General features: G+C 40.0%; 1 protein-coding gene across 2 annotated transcripts in view; it reads left to right on the top strand.

The window, feature by feature from the left end:
* The window catches only part of ADAMTS7 (ADAM metallopeptidase with thrombospondin type 1 motif 7), a 163,544-nt gene that overhangs the window by 110,142 nt on the left and 31,872 nt on the right, over window positions 1–21,530 (top strand). The window contains exons 22-23 of one of the 2 annotated variants that reach the window (XM_053718475.1): window positions 4,637–4,783; window positions 5,010–5,169. In XM_053718475.1, coding sequence (XP_053574450.1) covers window positions 4,637–4,783; window positions 5,010–5,169 — 307 coding nt within the window. The remainder of the gene's footprint in view (window positions 1–4,636; window positions 4,784–5,009; window positions 5,170–21,530) is intronic. The other variant, XM_053718476.1, reaches the window with a different exon arrangement.

Below are 21,530 nucleotides of genomic sequence, written 5' to 3'. Positions count from 1 at the left end.
CCAAGACTCTGGAAACAGAGCAGGACCCCGTCCAAACAAGAATGGTCCCAAAATGTTACATATCTTTTGACCCTTGAAAGATACCATTATATTAACACTGATAGAATGGATTTTTACGGTGCAATGTCCTTATATTGGGAAACATATATCTATACCGATACAGACAACATATCTATCTAGACACCCCTAACAGAATAATGACACATCATTTAGTCCTCCGCACCGGGCAAATGGTAGGGACTAGGATTTATAGCTATACCCCACCTAGACACCCTTAGCCTATCCTCACTTCACTTTACTACTCACCAGTTGACATCTCACCACACCCTGCTTTTTGATTCGCAATAATATATCACACTTAGAATTAGATTGCTCAGTAGTAAAAATAGGCTCGCTCGGATCTCCGGACATCTAATAATAAATAGAACTACATTACCTGTAGCCCCTTGGAAGCACATAGAGAAGTAGCCAAGATTGACATAATATATTCTATACACCTAGATAATACCCGAAAAAGAAACATACACACACCCAGCCTCGTTTATAGATGCTAACCATAGAGAACTTGTTTTACAACAACAAATGTAAAGTTGATTAATAAGTAGCATGGTTAGGTTGTTTTCAAAGTTGATTGTTTTGTTCCTAAAAATAAAGAAGAAAAATACCCACAAGCCTTAACTAGATGGAGAGACTTTTATACCCACAGAAGACATGAACCCGGACACTTTAATAATGAGACAATGGAAAAAGTGTCTCTATCTTGAAACATCTTTGGACTTCATGTGCACCATGTTAATGTTGTTTTTTACCATTTTTTACAGATTGTGAGCCTCTCCTTGCATCTATGTAATGAATATGATATATTTTCAATAAAGCTTGTCTAAAAAAAACAAAAAAAAAACAAAAAACAAAACAAAAGTCAATTGGAGTGAACAGGTCAGTCAAGGATAGCAGATACCTTTCAAGCAGATGAAAGATGAATCTCACAATATTAATTACAAATAAACATATTTTTTTTTTTAGCCTTGGCATAGGTTTTATGAGTTTGCAGATATAACAGGACCTTTTTTATTTGGTGGAGGTGTAACAAAATGATCTAACAGATACCTGAAAATATCATTAATAACATTTTGGAATGTGTCTAGTCAGTAGTGCAGTGCAGAGCCAATACTGCATAAACAGAAATTCTAAATATCCATAGCAGATATGGAATGTAGTCTTTTGCCATCTTGCCTTATGTGTATCTATCTGTGGGCTTGTTGAGGGTCAAGCTTGGAAAAGAGTTTAGCTCTTCTCAACTTCCGTCCAGTGTTAAAAAAGAATAGAAATGTTTTTAGGTCACAGTAGTGTGCATTCAAGCTACACGAAACCCCAATTTTTTCTTTATGATTCAGATAGAGCACACAATTTAAAACAACTTTCTAATTGACTTGTATTATATAATTTGCTCAGTTGTATTGACATCCTTTGTTGTGAAGCATACCTAGGCTAGCTCCTAGTATGCATTGCTTCTCTTTCAATTAAGGATACCAAGAGAATGAAGCACAATTGATAATAGAAGTACAATGGAAAAATGTTTTAAAATGTATGCTCTATTTTAATCATAAAAGAACAATTTTGGGTTTCATGTCCCTTTACGATGACTAAGGTGTAGCCTGTCCCTTTAATCTAAATTTTAAATGAGATTTTTTTAAAAAATTTACTTTAATTTACCACCCCCTGTATCATGTGACAGCCATCAGCAAATCACAAACTCATATATATATATACATTGTAAATTCTTGCTCATGCCCAGTCGGAGCTCAGAAAGTGTGCATATGAAAAGACCCAATTTGATAATGGAAGCAAATTGGAAAGTCTCTTGAAACTGCATGCTCTACCTGAATCATGAAAGTTTAATTTTGACTTGAGTGTCTCTTTAAAGGGGCATGAAACCCATGTTTTTTATTTTATGATTTAGAAAGACCATGCAATTTTAAACATCTTTCTAATTTACTTCTATTATCTAATTTGCGTCATTCTCTTGATATCCGTTACTGAAAAGCATATCTGATTAGTGGCTGCACATCGATGCCTCGTGTGATTGGCTCACCAATATGCATTGCTATTTCTTCAACTAAGGATATCTAAAGAATGAAGCAAATTAGATAATAGAAGTAAATCGGAATGTTGTTTACAATTGTATCCTCTATCTGAATTATGAGAGAAAATGTGTGGGTTTAATGTTCCTTTAAGTTCTTTAATGTCAGCTCCCTTATCTAGCTACAGACAGTGGCTATACTGAACATTACTGAATTACTGAAAGTGCTTATTTAGCAAGAAAACAATTAAGTTGTTTGCTATTTTTTTTACACAATCTGTTTCATTTTGGGTCTAACATTTTTTTTTTTCTAAAGGTTCACTGTTTCGTATACTTTTAATTTCCTTCTCCCTTTATCATGTAACAACCATCAACCAATCACAGACTCATATATGTATATATTGTTAAACCTTGCACATGCTCAGTAGGAGCCGATGCTTTAGAAAGTCTTCTACTCTTACCCCTATACTCCCACACATTTTCAAACTCTCTCTCAGCACCGCTATATTTCCCTCATCTCTAAAACATGCACTGGTCACACTATCCTCAAAAAACCTTCTCTCGATCCAACCTCCCCATCCAACTACCGCCTTATTTCCCTACTTCCTCTTGCCTCAAAGCTTCTTGAAAAGTATATGCACGCCTATCCTATTTCCTTGCATTAAACTCCCTCCTTGACCCACTGCAATCTGGATTTCGCCCCATCACTCCACAGAGACAGCGATCGTTAAGGTTACCAACGACCTACTTACAGCAAAATCCAAAGGCTACTTTTCTCTGCTTATCCTCCTTGATCTGTCTGCAGCCTTTGATACTGTTGGTCACCCTCTTTAGCTCCAAACCCTCTAATCCTTTGGCATTTGTGACACAGCCCTCTTGTGATTCTCTTCCTACTTGTCTAACCGTACCTTTAGTGTAGCCTTTTCTGGGGCTCCCTCTGCCCCGTTACCACTTTCTGTTGGGGTACCGCAAGGCTCTGTCGTTGGTCCCCTTCTCTTCCCAATCTACACGTCATCATTAGGTTTCTTAATAAAGTCCCACAGGTTTCACTATCATTTGTATGCCAATGACATCCAAATCTACCTCTCTGCACCAGACATATCTCCTTCCTTGCTAGCATGTGTCACTAACTGTCTTTCTCACATCTCATCCTGGATGTCCTCTCACTACCTTAAGCTAAATATCTCCAAAACTGAGCTCCTTATTCCCCCCTCTTCTTCCAAATTCTTCACCCCCATCTTTCTATAACTCTCGACAACTCCCATCACTACCCCTACACCGCATGCCCGATGTCTTGGGGTCACATTTGACTCAGATCTTTCTTTCACTCCTCACATTAAGTGCTTGGCTAAATCCTGCCGCTTCCACCTTAAAAATATCTCTAAAATTAGACATTTCCTTACACAAGACACAACTAAGATTTTAATCCACTCTCTCATCCTTTCCCGCCTCGACTACTGCAACTCCGTGCTCTCTGGTCTCCCAAGCTGCCGCATAGCTCCTTTACAATCCATAATGAATGCCTCTTCCAGGCTCATCTTCCTTACACGTTGCTCTTCATCTGCCGCACCTCTCTGCCACTGGCATCTTCTCTGGCTTCCTCTTGCCTCCAAGATTAAACACAAAATTCTGACTCTGACATACAAGGCCGTTAACTGTGCAACTCTCGGCAGGGCCCTCTACCCATTTCATCCCTATAAATGTTACCTTTTATACCGCCTATTTTTATAGCTCTGTTGAATCTGTTGGCGTTCTACAAATAAATGATAATAATAATAATAATAATAAAGTGTGTATATAAACAGATTGTGCACAGTTTAATAATATAAGTAAATTAGGAATTTTTTATTAATTGCATGCTCTATCTAAAGCAAGAAAACATAATTTATGTAAGAACTTACCTGATAAATTAATTTCTTTCATGGTGGCCAGAGTCCACGAGCTGTTACGTATGGGATATACATTCATACCAGGAGGAGGCAAAGTTTCCCAAACCTCAAAAGCCTATAAATACCCCTCCCATCTCACACATACCTCAGTTTTACAAAAATCCAAATGGTGAGGTGTTTAAAGAGTAAAAAACTATAAAGAAGATCAGGAAAAAAGATGTTAAATTAAATCCAAAGCCCCAAATAATGTCTTTTATGACCCCCCTCAAATTATAGGCACAATTATCAAACTGAGACATCTGCCTGAAGAAAACAAGCACATCATCATACTTCGAAGTTTAAAACTGAGGTATGTGTGAGGTGGGAGGGGTATTTATAGGCTTTTGAGGTTTGGGAAACTTTGCCTCTTCCTGGTAGGAATGTATATCCCATAGGTAACAGCTTGTGGACTCTCACCACCTATATGAAAGTTTCATTCTGACTTTAGTGTGCCTTTAAAAAAAATGATAAAATAATATAACTGTGAAATGAATTTGATGTTTCAACTTTTAAGAGATTGAATAATAAAATGTGCTTTCAGGCAAGATCTTAAGATAGTTACTAACAAAAGTGATTAAAGTTAGTAATTCATAGCAACTTGCTGTGTTCTTGTTCTGTGTTACTGTAGTGCTCAGAGGAGTGTGGCGGTGGGATGCAACACAGACTTGTAACATGTCCACAAACAGGACAATGCAACGAAAATCTGAAGCCCAATAGCAGCCGCTCATGTAATGAACACCCCTGCACTACGTGGGCAGTGGGACCCTGGGGCCAGGTGAGTGCAGTATGTTGTATATATCATTAATAGATCTGTGCTGAAGCCTGCAATGCATTGCTGTACTAACACATTTTTTACTTTCTTTATACTAACCTGTTTAAACCATGGGCTGCTCTATTACCTTACTTCACTGGAGAAATCTAGTTTGAAGCATTATGCCCCCTCACAGCCTATTTCTCTATCTTTTGCTTCTCTGGTCACAATCATGCTTGGCTGTACACAGTGCACGGCATCATGCGGCGGTGGCATTCAGAGGCGGCAAGTGAAGTGTCTAAACACTCGAACGGGAGCTACAGAGGAAGATAACAGCCTGTGTGATCACAAGCCATGGCCTGAAAATGTCCAAAAATGCAACCCTCAGGAATGCCAGCTTCACAACACCAGTAAGTGTGTCATCTCATCTGACTATGGACTTGTAACACACAGATATAAAGCACATAACTCATTCATATATACAAACAATAGACATAAGACTCACTACCCCCTTGTACAAGGATATTAGGCACATGTACCTCATGATTTATCATAATATATCAGCTACACTTCTCTGTCAACTGATCCTAATAACATACAAATCAGGACATTTATCCCACACCTTTTCCTAATACACAGACATTTCACCTACTTCTGATGTATATATTCATCAGGCCACTTAATTCTCGAATCCTACTAATATGTTTTAGGTATGTACATCTATTCTCACCTCCTCACAATACACAAATATTAGAAACAAATACCTTTTATCCTTTTTTTGTTAATACATAAATATATGGGACACACAACTATTACCTTCTTACACATGTTACATCTGGAATATTTACTTTCCAATATTTCCAAATCTGGGATACACACATTGCTGCTCAGAATAGACATCAAGAGATGGACCTCTCTACACATAATACAGCAACCCAGGACTGGCACCTTTCATGCTACCTATTGCTAAAATCAGGAAATAGACTTCTCACTTCCTGCTAATAAACAGATATAAGTTTTACCTACTTCTTGCCTCTTATTAACTCACAAACATCTGTGATATATATATGTTTTATCTTGTGCTAATACACATAGCAGGGAACTGTTTATTTGTAATACAGAGACACCAGGAGGATATTAATGGTGATACCGCCTAATACACAAGCATGAACCCGCATAGTTACCTTTTACCTCCTCAGAATGTACAGACATGATATAATGTACCTCTCACCTAATACACAGAGCAAGAACTTTACTACTCATCTTTCTGACTTTATTTAGCTGCAATATATTTGGAGGAGGTGTGAAGAGACAGACCATATGACACAATGAAGGGCATAAATGCTTTAGGGGAAACGCTTGTAAAGTTTGCACCCCGTGTAATTAAAGGGGAAGTTAGAGATAGTTAACAGTGTTGCCCAAACATAGATATGGAAATACCATAGAAAGCTCAACTTCTCATATCCAGAATAAGAGAGAAAAGAAGAAGCACTACTTAGGGTATCTAGTTGGTGGCCTGTGAGCCACAGGCAGCACTATTTATTTATTTATCTATTAGTTTTTTTTGTAGAATATTTATATGCTGGTCCACCAGCTCCCAGTTCATAGCCTTTTTTACTTTTTAACAGATGGGGGTACAGCTATTCAAATACTGCACTTCAGCCCCTAGACTCTAACCTCTGCATAGAGCCTGAATAATATCCTATGAATGTACCAATGTATAGGATCCTTTGGTGTTACGCAGAGCATAAGGAGCGTGCCCTTGTTAGCGGGATGGGTGGAGCAGTGTCTGGCTTACCTCCTGCGGGCTATAGGGAGCTGGCAGCACTGCATATCAATGGCCACATGTGGGTTTGCAGAAAATGTATGAATGGGAGCATTTAGTATTCAGCAACATCTTATTGTATTGTAGAAACTTTTTCATAAAAAAAAAAAAAGTTGGACAAAGAACATTGTTTGTGGTTAGCTGTGTAAGGTGTGATAAATACTTTTTGCCTAGTTCATGTCGAAACATATTCACAAGGTAATCAGAAACACATCCTGTGCTGGCTCTAAGTAATCAACTAATATACAGACTATCATTGTTAAGCAGATATGGAAAGATGACCCCATAGAGGCATAGGCGTTGAAATGTTTTCTCATTTCTTTTAAATATGAAACACTCTAAGGAGACAGAGCATTTTATTTTTACACTACAATGCCTTTTTAAGTGGTCAGCTGAGCATGTCATTTTCAGACTACTAACACTGCATTGCTCTGTGTTTAAAGGGGATAAACAAAACACATAATAAATGTACCGCTAGGGACTCGCAGAGCACAGCTGGTCCTGAGCGGACAATGACAAAAATCTAATCAGCAGCACTTGTCGCACGGCTAAGATATTCAACTAGCTCTGCTCATTGGATCAGTGTCAGTTTTCACTCGGGACCAACAGTGTCTTGCGAGTCCCTAGCGACGCTTCTACTGTGTGTTTAACCCCTTTGCTGGAGTTAAACACACAGTAATATAGGGTTGATCCTAAAATTACATGCCATAACAAATAAGAGCATGTCAATTTTCAACTATGATAGCCCTTTAAAGGAACACTGTACTATTTTTTTATTTTCTATCTGACATGATTTCTAAGATACTACAGTATTTTTTATTTTTTTTAAATAGCTGTATCTATCTTTATATGCTTATAGAACCATTATATACAGAATAATTCCATAATAAACAAATACATACTATAAAGACAAAGCAACAACACTTTGGGCATGGAGAGAAATCACACAAAATCTTTGGAGGCTTTTATTAAGCATTATACAATTTGTAATGTAGGTTTCTTTCCTTCACATATAGGGTTGGATTTAGTAAGCAGCGGATGCTGCTGTTTCCGCCCGAAGTTTCCCTTAACTTGTCCGCCACCATGCTTGTGCAATGTTAAATGCAGACAGAGTAGCGGACATGATTCGCTACAGTGAATCATGTCCGCTCGCCCTTTATTAAATCTACCCCATAGAACTCTAGATAACCCTCAGTGCCTGATGCTGTAAAGCTCTCCACTCTGGCAAGATCATCGAAGAGGTCTTCTCAGTGCTGAGACGTCCCTCAAATCATTTTAAAAATATGTTTATCTAGTTAGGCAGGCTCTGCATGTGAGGGGAGATACATACATTGCAATATAATGCTCAATAAAAGCCCCCAAATATTTTGTGTGATTTCTCTCCATGCCGGTGAGTTTTTGATCATCAAGCCTTTATGCCGAATTTCAGATGAGTAGCAGCTTTTTTTTCAGACACATTTCAAAGTTACTTCCATTTTCCCTCCCCATGCATCATGTGACCGCCATCATCCAATCACAAATGCAAATAAGTATAAACTGTGCATATAACAAGACTATGCACAATTTTATAATGGAACTATATTGGAATGTTTGTTTTATTGCATGCTCTATCTGAATCATGAAAGTTTAAGTTTTACTTTGGTGTCTCTTTAATAGATCATTTTTGTTGGATTTGACCAGCTGTGTCTCTATCACTTATCAGCCAGTGAGCATAAATACAGCAGTATTGGCTATGTTTTTGTTTAACCTTTTTCATGCCAAAATTTTTTTTAACATGTGCAAGTACTGATCTTTTATATACATGACTTTTGCAAGTCCCTTTAATAGACCAAAAATGTACCTGAAACAGAATTATAAGCTCTGTTTAGCCAGTTTGAAGAATATATAGTAACCCTACAAAGTGCATATACTGCTGTTTTATAAAACAAACATCTAAAGTTCAGAGGGAAACACACAGCGTATTTATGGAATTACAAGAACATTGTGGGACATTTGCCAAATTCTATAAAAAAAATATAAAATGTTAAGGTTAATTTAACACCTCTGGACATAAAACAATTTAGCTGGTATATAAAAAAAATCTGGCTGATTATATGTATATATCAACATTGCCAGGGTTTAATTTCGTTATTTTAAACAACTGTTTTCCTTTAGAGAGCCTGAATAAAAATATTATAATTCCAATGCCAGTAAAAAAAAGATCTAACAGTATGCTCTAATTTTAGACCAATTCCTCTGTTAAACTGAGATATTAAAATCTATGCTAAAATGTGAATGCCAAGGCTAATTCAGTTTAGGGATAATAGCTATTTATTTTTCCTTACAGCAGAAATTACTGGTCCCATTGAGTCGGACGACTTAGAAATTGCAGCAGATTATTTATACATTTGACTTTTTCCTACAAATAGCCACCAATCAGCAAGCTCTACCAGGTGCTAAACCAAACATGGGCCAGCTCCTATGTTTACATTCCTGCGTTTTCAAATAAAGATAGCAAGAGAACAAAGACAAATTTATAATAGGAGTAAATTAGAAAGTTGCTTAAGATTACATGCTCTATCTGAATCATGAAAAAAAAAAAGTGGGTTTTGTGTCCCTTTAAATCGGTTTGAGAATCCTTCTCACAAACACCTGGAGCACCTAGATTCTTGACCTTCTTCCTGTGAAGGCAAAGAAAAGACTAGTTTCCAGTAAGGTGGGAGGAATTCTATTTATTTTTAAACATCACTTTCTTTTATTGAGGTTTTATCAATGACAAACAGGTATGTAAGGTCAATACACATAAACCATAGTGTCTCGTAAATAATACAAATTATACATTCAACAGAACAATGGCAGAGACATATACATCAATATTCTATGAATTAATGTGACCTGTAGGTAATGTGACCTGTAGGAATTTTTTCCAAATTAAGATCCTCCCTCTATCAGCAAGGGGCAACTCTTGGACCCCACCCCATTCATCTATGCTGTGTAAGGGAGTCTCTTGGGCCTTACAATGGCATAGTAAGTAAAAAAATAGTCATCTCAATAGTCACTTTTATACCTTAGAAAAATATAACTTCACATAGAAATCATTGAACCCATAAACTAGTATGGCACATTAATAGCCTCTTCTATAATGATAATATCGGAATGTAAATGCTATATCTATATATGGAGGAGGATGTTTCTTACGGGTGTCAACTATATATCTACTATATATGTTGGCATATAACAAATTTAACACCATGCTAAAGCTTTAGAAATGTACAATATAAAGTAGCCTAGATCAAAGTATACAAGATGCTGGAGCCCATAGGGCTGATTTATCATGCCCCGTATTCAGCCCTATGCATCTGTTTCCGCCCGAGCCTTCAGGCTCACTGGAAACAGGAGTTAAGAAGCAGCGGTCTTAAGATCGCTGCTCCATAACTCATCCTCCACCTCTGCCCAATCGGACACGATCGGGTTGATTGACACCCCCTGCCAGCGTTCGATTGGCCACGAATCTGCGGGGCCGGCATTGCACAAGCATTTCTCTAGAAATGCTTGTGCAATGATAGATGCCGACAGCATATGCTGTTGGAATTTATGGATGTGCAGCAGACATGATCCGCTGTTGCGGATCATGTCCGCTGCACATCGATAAATGCCGACAGCATACGCTGTCGGCATCTATCAATGCACAAGCAAAATGGTAAATCAGCCCCCATGTATTAGTACTATTTGATAAGTGGTGAGTTCTTTTCAAAGGGCATCACACTTATTGTGTGACAAAAGTTTTGTCATTGACTTTTTCTGCCATTAAAGGGACAGTCTAGGCCAAAATAAACTTTCATGATTCAGATAGAGCATGTAATTTTAAACAATTTTCCAATTTACTTTTATCACCAATTTTGCTTTGTTCTCTTGGTATTCTTAGTTGAAAGCTTAACCTAGGAGGTTCATATGCTAATTTCTTAGACCTTGAAGCCCACCTCTTTCAGATTGCATTTTAACAGTTTTTCACCACTAGAGGGTGTTAGTTCACGTATTTCATATAGATAACACTGTGCTCGTGCACGAGAAGTTATCTGGGAGCAGGCACTGATTGGCTAGACTGCAAGTCTGTCAAAAGAACTGAAAAAAGGGGCAGTTTGCAGAGGCTTAGATACAAGATAATCACAGAGGTTAAAAGTATATAATTATAACTGTGTTGGTTATGCAAAACTGGGAAATGGGTGATAAAGGGATTATCTATCTTTTAAAATAATAAACATTCTGGTGTAGACTGTCCATTTAACAATGACTAAAATGCCCAGATTTTATCATTGACTCAAATAACAGTCATAGGTCTAACATAAAATTTTGGAGTGAAAATATTAAATAATTTTAAATTGTACACACCTATTTCATCTTAGCTTCAAAGTCAAAAAATATATTTAGGGAACAGGCATGATTTCCTGTTTAATTAAAGATCAAAGGGACATTTTCCCTTGTTTTGTTTTTTTCTGGTGAGTGGATTTCAAGTATAAACTTACATTTTGTTTTTCAAAATGGCTATAGTAATGTGATTTCTGTGTTTCCTTCCATAAGGCAGGGAGAGTCCACAACTTCATTCCTTACTGTTGGGAAATACAACACCTGGCCACCAGGAGGAGGCAAAGACACCCCAGCCAAAGGCTTAAATATCCCTCCCCCTTCCCCTATCCCCCAGTCATTCTTCATGCCTTTCGTCACTATAGGAGGTGGCAAAGAAAAGTCAGAAGATTTGGATAGTTCTGTAATGGGTATGTTCCCTTCAAGAAAGGACTGGAGTTTTAAGTAATCATGTCAACCTCTCAATGAGAGTATTGTTGAAAGTTAGAGTCTGGAGATGCAGGGAAAGTTTTTCTGCGAACCCATCCAGACTGTCGCTAACAGCTCCTGAGCAATCAGTGTCGACAAGTTTCACTGCTTGCTGTTACACACTCAAGTCCATGCCAGAAGCGCTGCTGCAAGACTCTCACACTTGAGAGGCTGTGCCTATTCCACAGCATGGATCCTGGAGGGTAAGACCGTTTTTATATATACACTTTAAAACGATATACAGGGTCACAGTGTGGCTCCTTTATACCTCGGATCAAGGGTTAATATCTCCTTCAGGGAGATTATTTGAACAGCTTGGGGATTTATATCTGCTTAATGTGAGAGTTTTTTTGGGCTCATAGACTGTGTTTTTTGGCTTGGAACAAACAGGTTTCACTTTCGTTTTTGAAGTGTTGCGCAGCTCATAATAGCTTAGCGCCCTTTTTTATAGCAGGAGGAGTCCTGTCTTACGTACCACGTGACTGGGTGCAGTCTCTTTTATTTCCTAAGATCATGCTGCAGACATCATTCCTGAGGAGAGCGTTTTCGCTGTTAGCTGTCTGGGTCTAGGAGGTGGTGAGTGCCCCAGCCATTGGGAGTATAAAGGTGCCGTTTTTTTAAATAAAAGCGTTTTTTTTTTTTTTTGTCCTTCTGTGGGTATATACAAAGCTATGGAGGACTCTGATACTACATTAGAAGGTTCTGCTCCTTCTGTACTGATTAATAATTCCTGTTTATATTGTGAGGAGGCTGTGGTTTGCCCACCTGCTCAATTTTGTTCCATTTGCCTAAAAACTGTTCTAAAGTCTAAGAAGGGAGACAAGCCTGCTAATACTCATAGCGCTATTAGCCCTTCTGAGCCGTCTACTCCTCAGGAATCTGGGTCCCGAGAAATTACTACCCTTTCTACATTACCCGCTCCACATGCAGTTCCCCACGGCTCAACTAATCCTCAATCTGGAGGGGGCCTTTTCCCAGCTGACTTTACCACGCAGTTACAATCAGCGTTGTCTGCGGCCCTGAGTGCCTTACCTCGCTCTAACAAACGCAAGAGAAAGGTTAAACATAGTTCTCCTGACCTAGAGTCATCTAAATATCTGTCAGATTTAGCTACTATATCTCAGCTATCCGAGGATGAGTTAACCTCTGTAGCTTCAGAGGGTGAACTTTCTGAGTCAGAGACTTCAGTTTCTAAACCTCCTTTAGCGGAGAAACGCTCCTTTAGATTTAAAATTGAGCATCTGCGTTTTTTTATTAAAGGAGGTTCTGTCTACACTAAATGTTCCAGAGGCTACACTCCCTGTGGAACCTAAGGTTCTTAATTAGACATGGTTTATAAAGATAGGAAGGTCCCTCTGACTTTTCCTGTGCCAGTTAAGATGGCAAACATTATTAGTAATGAATGAGAAAAAGTAGGAACTTCTTTTTCCCCCTCGTCTACTTTACAAAAATTATTCCCGGTCCCTGACCCTCAATTAGATTTGTGGGGCTCCATCCCTAAGGTGGATGGCGCTATCTCTACGCTGGCTAAGCATACTGCTATCCCTCTGGAGGATAGTTCTTCTTTTAGAGAGTCTATGGATAAGAAAATGGAAACTTTTCTGAAGAAGATGTTTCAACATACAGGGTTTTTATTTCAACCGGTGGCAGCTGTAGCCACGGTTGCTGGAGGAGCTACCTACTGGTGCGACACTCTGTTGGAGCTCATTGAGGTGGAGACTCCCATCGAGGATATTCAGGAGAGACTTAAAGCACTGAGAGTTGCTAACTCCTTCAACTGTGACGTGAATATGCAGATTATTCGCATAAATGCAAAGGCTGCTGGCTTTTCAGTTCTAGCCCGCCGTGCTCTCTGGTTGAAGTCTTGGTCTGCGGATATGACTTCTAAATCCAGACTCCTTTCTCTTCCCTTCAAGGGGAAGATTTTATTCAGTCCAGGGCTGGACTCCATGATCTATACGGTTACCGGAAGGAAAGGTGCCTTCCTATTTCAGGATAAGAAGAATAGGCCTAAGGGACGGCAACTGTCTAATTTTCGTTCCTTTCATGCTGACAAGTCACAACAACAGCAGTTCTTTTCCAAGTCCGAGAAGCCCAAGAGTACTTGGAAGCTGGCTCACTCCTGGAATAAGTCCAAACGGACTAAGAAGCCAGCCGAGAACAAATCGTCATGAAGGGACGGCCCCCGATCCGGGATCGGATCGGGTAGGTAGCAGACTGTCTCTTTTTTCAGACCCTTGGTTCCAGGATGTACAGGACCCTTGGGTCCTGGAGGTTGTATCTCAAGGATAAAGAATAGGATTCAAGTCTCATCTGCCCAGGGGCAGATTCCTTCTCTCCAGTCTGGCTACAAAACAAGAAAAGAGGGCTGCCTTCTTAGTTTGCGTACGGGATATCTCCTCTCTAGGATTAATTGTCCCAGTACCTACAGTAGAAAGAGGTTTGGGGTTTTATTCAAACCTTTTTCGTGGTTCCAAAGAAGGAGGGAACTTTTCGTCCAATTCTGGACCTAAAGTGCCTAAACAAGTTTCTGAGTGTTCCCTCTTTCAAGATGGAGACAATGCGGTCAATCCTTCCTCTGGTTCAGGAAGGAGAGTTTATGACCAATATAGGCTTGAAGGATGCATACCTTCATGTCCCAATTCACAGGGAACATTTTCAGTTCCTGAGGTTTGCTTTTCTCGACCAGCACTTTCAGTTCATAGCTCTTCCGTTTGGCCTAGCTATTGCTCCAATGATATTTACAAAGGTTCTGGGGGCTCTTCTAGCTGTTGGCAGAACATGAGGTATTGCAGTAGCACCTTAACTGGACGATATCTTGGTACAGGCACCATCTTTTCATCTAGAGGAAGAACATTCGCAGTCCCTTCTCAATCTTCTTCGATCACATGGATGGAAGATAAATTGGAAAAGAGTTCTCTTACTCCAAGTACAAGGGTGAATTTTCTGGGAGCTATAATAGACTCCATATAAATGAGAATATTCCTCACAGATCAGAGATGTTGCAAGCTAACTTCTGCATGTCTTGCCCTACAGGCCTCCTTGAGACCCTCAGTGGTTCAGTGTATCAGGTAATCAGACTCATGATGTCCTGCATGGACATTATTCCTTTGGCCAGATTCCATCTCAGACCATTAAAACTATGCATGCTGAGACAATGGAACGGCGACCATTCAGATCTGTCTCAACAGATCGTGCTGGACAGCCTGTCGAGACACACTCTATTGATGGCTCTGTCCAGATCATGTGTCCCAAGGCACGTGCTTTTTGAGACTGTCCTGGGAGATTGTGACTACGGACGCAAACCTTTCTGGCTGGGTAGCCATTTGGGATGCCAAGAAGGCACAAGGTCTGTGGACTCAGGAGGAGTCCTCCCTTCCAATTAATATTTTGGAACTCCGGACAATCTTCAATGCCTTAAAGGCTTGGCCCCTTCTGGGTTCGTCCAAGTTTATCAGATTCCAATCAGACAATATAACCTCGGTTGCTATATCAACCATCAGGGGGGAATGAGAAGTTCCTTGGTGATGAGAGAAGTATTTCAGATACTAGAGTAGGTGGAGACTCACAAATGTACGCTGTCAGCGATCCACATTCTAGGTGTGGACAACTGGGAAGCGGACTTCCTCAGCAGGCAATCCTTTCACTCAGGGGAATGGTCTCTTCACCTCGAGGTGTTTACAGAGATATGCAGCAAGTGGGGGACGCCGGAAATAGATCTCATGGCATCCCGCCTCAATACCAAGCTATCCAGGTACGGGTCGAGGTCAAGGGAACCTCAGGTGGAACTGATAGATGCCCTATCAATACTATGGAGGTTCAAACTCATATTTCTTTTTCCTCCATTACCGCTTCTCCCTTGTGTGGTGGCTCGCATCAAGCAGGAGCGAGCATCAGTGATTCTAATTGCTCCATCGTGGCCGCGAAGGACGTGGTTTGTGGATCTGGTGGGGATGCCCTCATCTCCTCAGTGGAGGTTACCTTGTCACAGAGATCTGCTGATACAGGGTCTCTTTGTTCATCAAAATCTAGATTCTCTGAGGCTGATTGCGTGGAGATTGAATGCTTAGTCTTAGCCAAGAGAGGGTTTTCTGAGAGTGTTATTGACACTCTCTGTCAAGCTCGTAAGCCAGTTACTCATCGTATCTACCATCAAGTGTGGAGGACTTATTTGTACTGGTGTGAAAAGCGTGGCTTTTCCTGGCATAAGGTTGCCAGAATTTTAGCTTTCCTCCAGGATAGACTGGTCACTGAATGGTTTATCTGCTAGTTCGCTGAAGGGACAGATATCGACCCTGTCGGTGTTACTTCACAAAAGATTGTCTGAGTTTCTGGATGTGGAGTCCTTTGTTAAGGCTCTGGCTAGGGTCAGACTTGTGTTTAGATCTGGGGCTCCGCCTTGGAGCCTCAATCCTGTTCTTAGTGTTTTGCAGAAGGCTCCGTTTGAGCCTATGCATACTGTTGACATTAAATTGTTATCTTGGAAGGTTCTTTTTTTGTTGGCATTGCCTCTGCATGCAGAGATTCTGAGATTTCTGCTTCGCAGTGTGATCCCCCTTATCTGGTTTTTAATGCTGATAAGGTGGTTTTACGCACTAAACAAGGGTTCCTCCCTAAGGGGGTGTCGAATTGTAACATTAATCAAGAAATTGTTGTTCCTTTCTTGTGTCCTAATCCTTTTTCAGCAAAGGAACGTTTGCTTCACATTCTAGATGTGGTTTGTGCCTTGAAGTTCTATCTTCAGGCTACTAAGGAATTCAGACAATCTTCCTCTTTGTTTGTCATCTATGCAAAGAAGCTTAAGGGGCAGAAGACAACTACGACTTCTCTATCTTTCTGGTTAAGAAGTGTCATCCGCTTAGCTTATGAGACAGCGCAACGACATCCTCCTGAGAGAATAACGGCTCATTCCACTAGAGCAGTGGCTTCATCTTGGGCTTTTAAAAACGAAACCTCAATGGATCAGATTTGTAAGGCGGCTACCTCGTCCTCCTTTCACACTTTTTCTAAATTTTACAAGTTTGATGTGTTTGCTTCGGCTGAAGCAGCTTTCGGGAGAAAAGTTTTGCAGGCTGTGGTGCCCTCAGAATAGGGTCTGCCTCTTTTTTCTGTTCCCTCCCGTTATTCATTCAGTGTCCCCTGGAGCTTGGGTATAGTTTTCCCAACAGTAAGGAATTAAGTTGTGGACTCTCCCTGCCTTATGAAAGGAAAGCATAATTTTACCAGATAAATTCCTTTCCTTCCTGGCAGGGAGAGTCCACAACCCCACCCCTTTTATACCCTCATGTTTCTCCTACTTTTCCTTGTTCCCTCGGCAGAATGACTGGGGGATAGGGGAAGTGGGAGAGATATTTAAGCCTTTGGCTGGGGTGTCTTTGCCTCCTCCTGGTGGCCAGGTGTTGTATTTCCCAACAGTAAGGAATTAAGTCGTGGACTCTCCCTGCCAGGAAGGAAAGGAATTTATCTGGTAAGCATAAATTATGTTTTTTATATGGCTATGCAGCCTATTAGCTAAAACTGTTTTAGTTAATTAGTTTTGCCCAGTTATAGTGAACAGAAACTTTGCAAACTGGAGAGTCACTGTACCTGAAGCTCACTCCATTTTGCAGGTTTACATATTTTAAAATAATAAAAAAAAAAGTGTTAACCTTGAGCTGTAAAGTCTTAACATAGTGGCTTCCTTTTGTACCTGTTCTTTTCCATTTTACAACTGCATGAAGATTTTGTAAGGTGTTAAGTTTAACCCTACCCCGTCTGTAATTTTGAGAGTAAAATTAGTGTCTTATAGTATGTTGCTTAGCAACTCTAACAAGATGGGGTAAAAGACGCAGTGTGCACTTTCAACCTTCACCTCCGTGCATTCTAAATATCCAACATAATTCTTAAAGTGAATGTAAATTTTGATGCTAAAGTGCCCGGTTTTTATAAATTTGATTAAAAACAGAGGCACTTTAATTTATCAAAATTTACATTTCACTCGTGTTGTGAAAAAAAAATTACCTTTTAAACTTGACAGCAGCTCCAGCTTTCTCTGGTCGTCGCATGCCATTTCTGACGTCAGAAATGATGGATAGGTCATCCTCCAATCACGGCTTCCCCACTGGGGGAAATCAGTGTCTGATTCAACACCATGATTGGAGGAAGCCGGATTGCTCATTTTAGACCCAGGAAGAGGCTTTGTGACGGTTGGAGGAAGCTGGATCGGCTGTCAAGATTAAAAGGTAAATATTTTTTCACAACACGAGTGAAATGTAAATTTTGATGAATCAAAATTTACATTCACTCTAACTATATATTGTGATTTTCAAAAATATGTGTGTGATTTACATGTTTTAAATGTATTTCACATATTGAAATATCAGTTGTAAATTACATTTTAAGCCTTTACTCCTAAGAGAGGCAACTGAAATTTTAAACCCATTTACGTTTGCATGTGATAAACTAAAAGCCGCTAAAGGGCTGAATGTGAAATGTGTGCAAGTCATACGAGGGCTGTACCGAAAGTAATACAAAAGTGGGCATAACTTTTTTATTAAATGACGTAGGTTGTTCAAATTGCACATGTTGATGGAATAACTCTTCCTCTATACAAAGGTCCTACTCAACAAAGTCTCCATTACAAGCAATGCATTTGCGCCATCGTTGAACCCAAATCTCGAATCCTCTCTGAAAAAATTCAGGCGTACACTGTCGTACCCACTTCTTCACAGCCACTTTCACCTTGTCTTTGTCATCCAATTATTGTCCCCGAAGACTGTCCTTCATTGGACCGAACAGGAAGAAGTCCCACGTTTCATCCCCTGTCACCAGATCAGAAAAAAATGTGTCTTCTTTGGCTTCAATCAGATCAGAGCAGATTTCCACCCTGCTCTCCTTCAAATCAAGTGTCAACTGCCGAGGTGCACACTTTGCACACACTTTCCGATACCATAAGTTTCCCATCATCTTCTGTATGGCATTGTGACCACAGTCCAGTTGTGCAGCAAGCTCTCGGATTCTGACACTTGTGTCCGTGCGAATAAACATCTCTGTGTCAGTGGTCGCAGTTGATGGTCTCCCACTGAGCGGTTTGTCTTCAATGCTGGTTTTCCCTTCTATAAACTTCTTCATCCACCTGTGCACATTCTGTAGCCTTCTGTGGATGTCGGACAGCCTGCACTTCACCTATGTCAAGAACTCAATGACAGCATGTTGCTTCTGCTTGGAATCCATTATTCACCTGCAAGTAAGAACAATATTCTGTAACACCTGTGTAGTGGAAGACTCACTCCAACAATTTTGCTTCTGAGACACCTACATTACAATATAATGCTCAAAAAAGAGATATGGGGGCATATTTATCAAGCTCCGTATAGAGCTTGATGCCCCGTGTTTCCAAGCTCGCCGGGAACAGAAGTTATGAAGCAGCGGTCTAAAGACCGCCGCTCCATAACCTGTCCACCTGTTTTGAGGCGGAGGACAGAAATCAACCCGATCGAATACGATCGGGTTGATTGACACCCCCTGCTAGCGGTCAATTGGTGGCGAATCTGCAGGGGGCGGCATTGCACCAGCAGTTCACAAGAACTGCTGGTGCAATGATAAATGCAGAGAGCGTAGGCTGTCGGCATTTATCGATGTGCAGCGGACATGATTCGCTATATCCCCCATGGTCTGATTTCTCTCCATACCTGCAAGTTTTTCATCATCAGGCCCATTGTCTACATCAGACTACAATATCCTTTTAAAATGATGTTCCTATCTAACAAGCAGCGTAATATTCCTTTAAATTTAAGTTTAAATTATTATTTTTAAAAATGCAAAAAGTAAGAAAAAGATAAAATGTATGAGAACTGTGGCAAGACTTGGAAGTCATATATTAAAAGTAATTTATTAATTTTTTGATACTGTGATTATTATTTTTTTCTGCTCTAGGGCTAGATTACGAGTGGCTGTTGTGTGTGAGCAATAAAGGGTTTATCAGGCTCTTTGCACACGTCGGAAGTAGCGTGCATATTACAAGTTGAAATTAAACACGTTTGCCTGAGCACAATTGAATTTAACTTGCGTTGGGTTAGCGTGAGTTCAGAGCTACAGTACAGTTACACTCATAACACTCAGCCAGATTACGAGTTCAGCGTTATGAGTGAAAAAGCATTGTTATGGCCCATAACGATGCTTTTTCCCTACCGCTGCTATTACAAATCTTGTCAGAATAGCTGTACTGCACGCTTTTTTGGCCGTCACGCAATGTCAGTACCGCACTTTTAAAAAGTCATTTTTCAATGGGACTTCCATAGCGCCGATATTACGAGTTTGCCTGGGAGGCCAAAAAGTGAGCGGTACACCCTATAATGACAAGATCCGTACCGCTATCTAAAGTCAGTAGTTATGAGTTTTACGTTACAAAGCTGTAACATAAAACTCATAACTAAAGTGTTAAAAAGTACACTAACACACATAAACTACATATTAACCCCTAAACCAAGGCCCTCCCGCATCGCAAACACTAAAATAAAATTATTGACCCCTAGTCTGCCGCTCCGGACATCGCCGCCACTTAAAAAATGTATTAACCCCTTTTCCGCTGCTCCCCAACATAGGCGCCACTATAATAAAAATATTAACCCCTAAACCGCTGCCCTCCCACATTAAAAACACTATTTAAATATATTTAACCCCTAATCTGCCGTCCGCCCACTCCGCCGCTATAATAAACCTATTAACCCCTAAACCTAACACCCACTGACTTAAATATAATTAAAATAAATCTAAATAAAACCTACTATTATTACCTAAATAATTCCTATTTAAAACTAAATACAAACTTACCTGTAAAATAAACCCTAAGCTAGCTACAATATAACTAATAGTTATATTGTAGCTATCTTAGGTTTTATTTTTATTTCACAGCTAAGTTTGTATTTATTTCAACACCCGACAACAGCTGATTCTGCTCCAGCAAAGTCTGTACACATGGGCTCAAAGGATCACTGCCTCAACGCGTTTCTCGCCCCCTACTGGGCGTTTTCTCCCTACCAATGATCCACTTACAGAATCAGCTGTTGTCGGGTGTTGATGTCACACGCCGACCGGGAACATCGACTGCCTGCTACCTGGGAGTTTGTGCTCATCACATGAGGACTCTTTTTTTTTTTTTCTTTTTTTTTTTTTTTAAAGAGACATTAAACAAAAAAAAAAAATGTATTTCATGATTCAGCTACAGCATGTAATTTTTTATTTTTTTTTAATATTGTTTTTATTCAAAATTTTGCAAATCAATAACATAACTATTGGGGACTCGCAGGACCCCTTTTCAACAGTAAAATTAAGTAGAATATTGGGTCTTCTAACCCTATACAGAAAGTTCTGTTCATAAAAAAAAAAAAAAAGAAAAGAAACAAAATAAGGCCAACCAAATTCGAATAAATCAAGTTGGTCTCACCCTGTGCAGAGTGAGATTACAGGTTATTTCTTGTGAGGGTGAGCGGATCAATGATAATATAGTAGAGCACTTCAGCTTAAATATATTGAGTACAGGGAAGAGAAGGGGGGGCACATATGTGTGGAAAAGGGAGGGGGGAGGTATGCTACAGTCAATACTTCTAGACATCTGTGCATAATGTCAGTCAAGGAGAGTAGTCAGGTCGCTGTCAGTTTGGGCGTAATTTGCCAGAGTTTGTGGATGCCATTTAGTGTTGTGGTTGTCTTTCCAGTCAGCCCAAGCCATTTCAAACAGGTCAGATTTGTTAAGATCAAAGTATATAGTCTTTTCCATAGTGTACAAGTAGGCCATTGTGTGGACAATATCCTTCCAGCTAGGAGAAGAATCTCTTTTCCAAGCCCTGGTTAAATTAGTTTTGATCGAGGCCAATAGGTAAACGCCAAAGAGACCTTGGTGCTTGGGAAGGACGTGAAGGCCTAGATGAAGAAGGGCAAGCGCTGGTCCAGCAGATACTCTAAAGCCGTAATCAGTAAGGGTGCGTATTCCTCTTTCCCACAAGGGTCTAATAATGGGGCACTCCGACCAAATGTGTAGCAAACTACCATGAAGGCCACAGCCTCTCCAACATAGGGGAGACGTTCCTGGGAACATTTTAGACAATCGGGTAGGAACAAGGTACCAATGTGAGAGAACTTTGTAATATGTCTCGAACA

The sequence above is a fragment of the Bombina bombina genome, chromosome 6 (assembly GCF_027579735.1).
Source record: "Bombina bombina isolate aBomBom1 chromosome 6, aBomBom1.pri, whole genome shotgun sequence".
Taxonomy (NCBI): domain Eukaryota; kingdom Metazoa; phylum Chordata; class Amphibia; order Anura; family Bombinatoridae; genus Bombina; species Bombina bombina.
The sequence above is the reverse complement of the archived record's forward strand: the minus strand, read 5'-3'. Positions and strand labels throughout refer to the sequence as shown.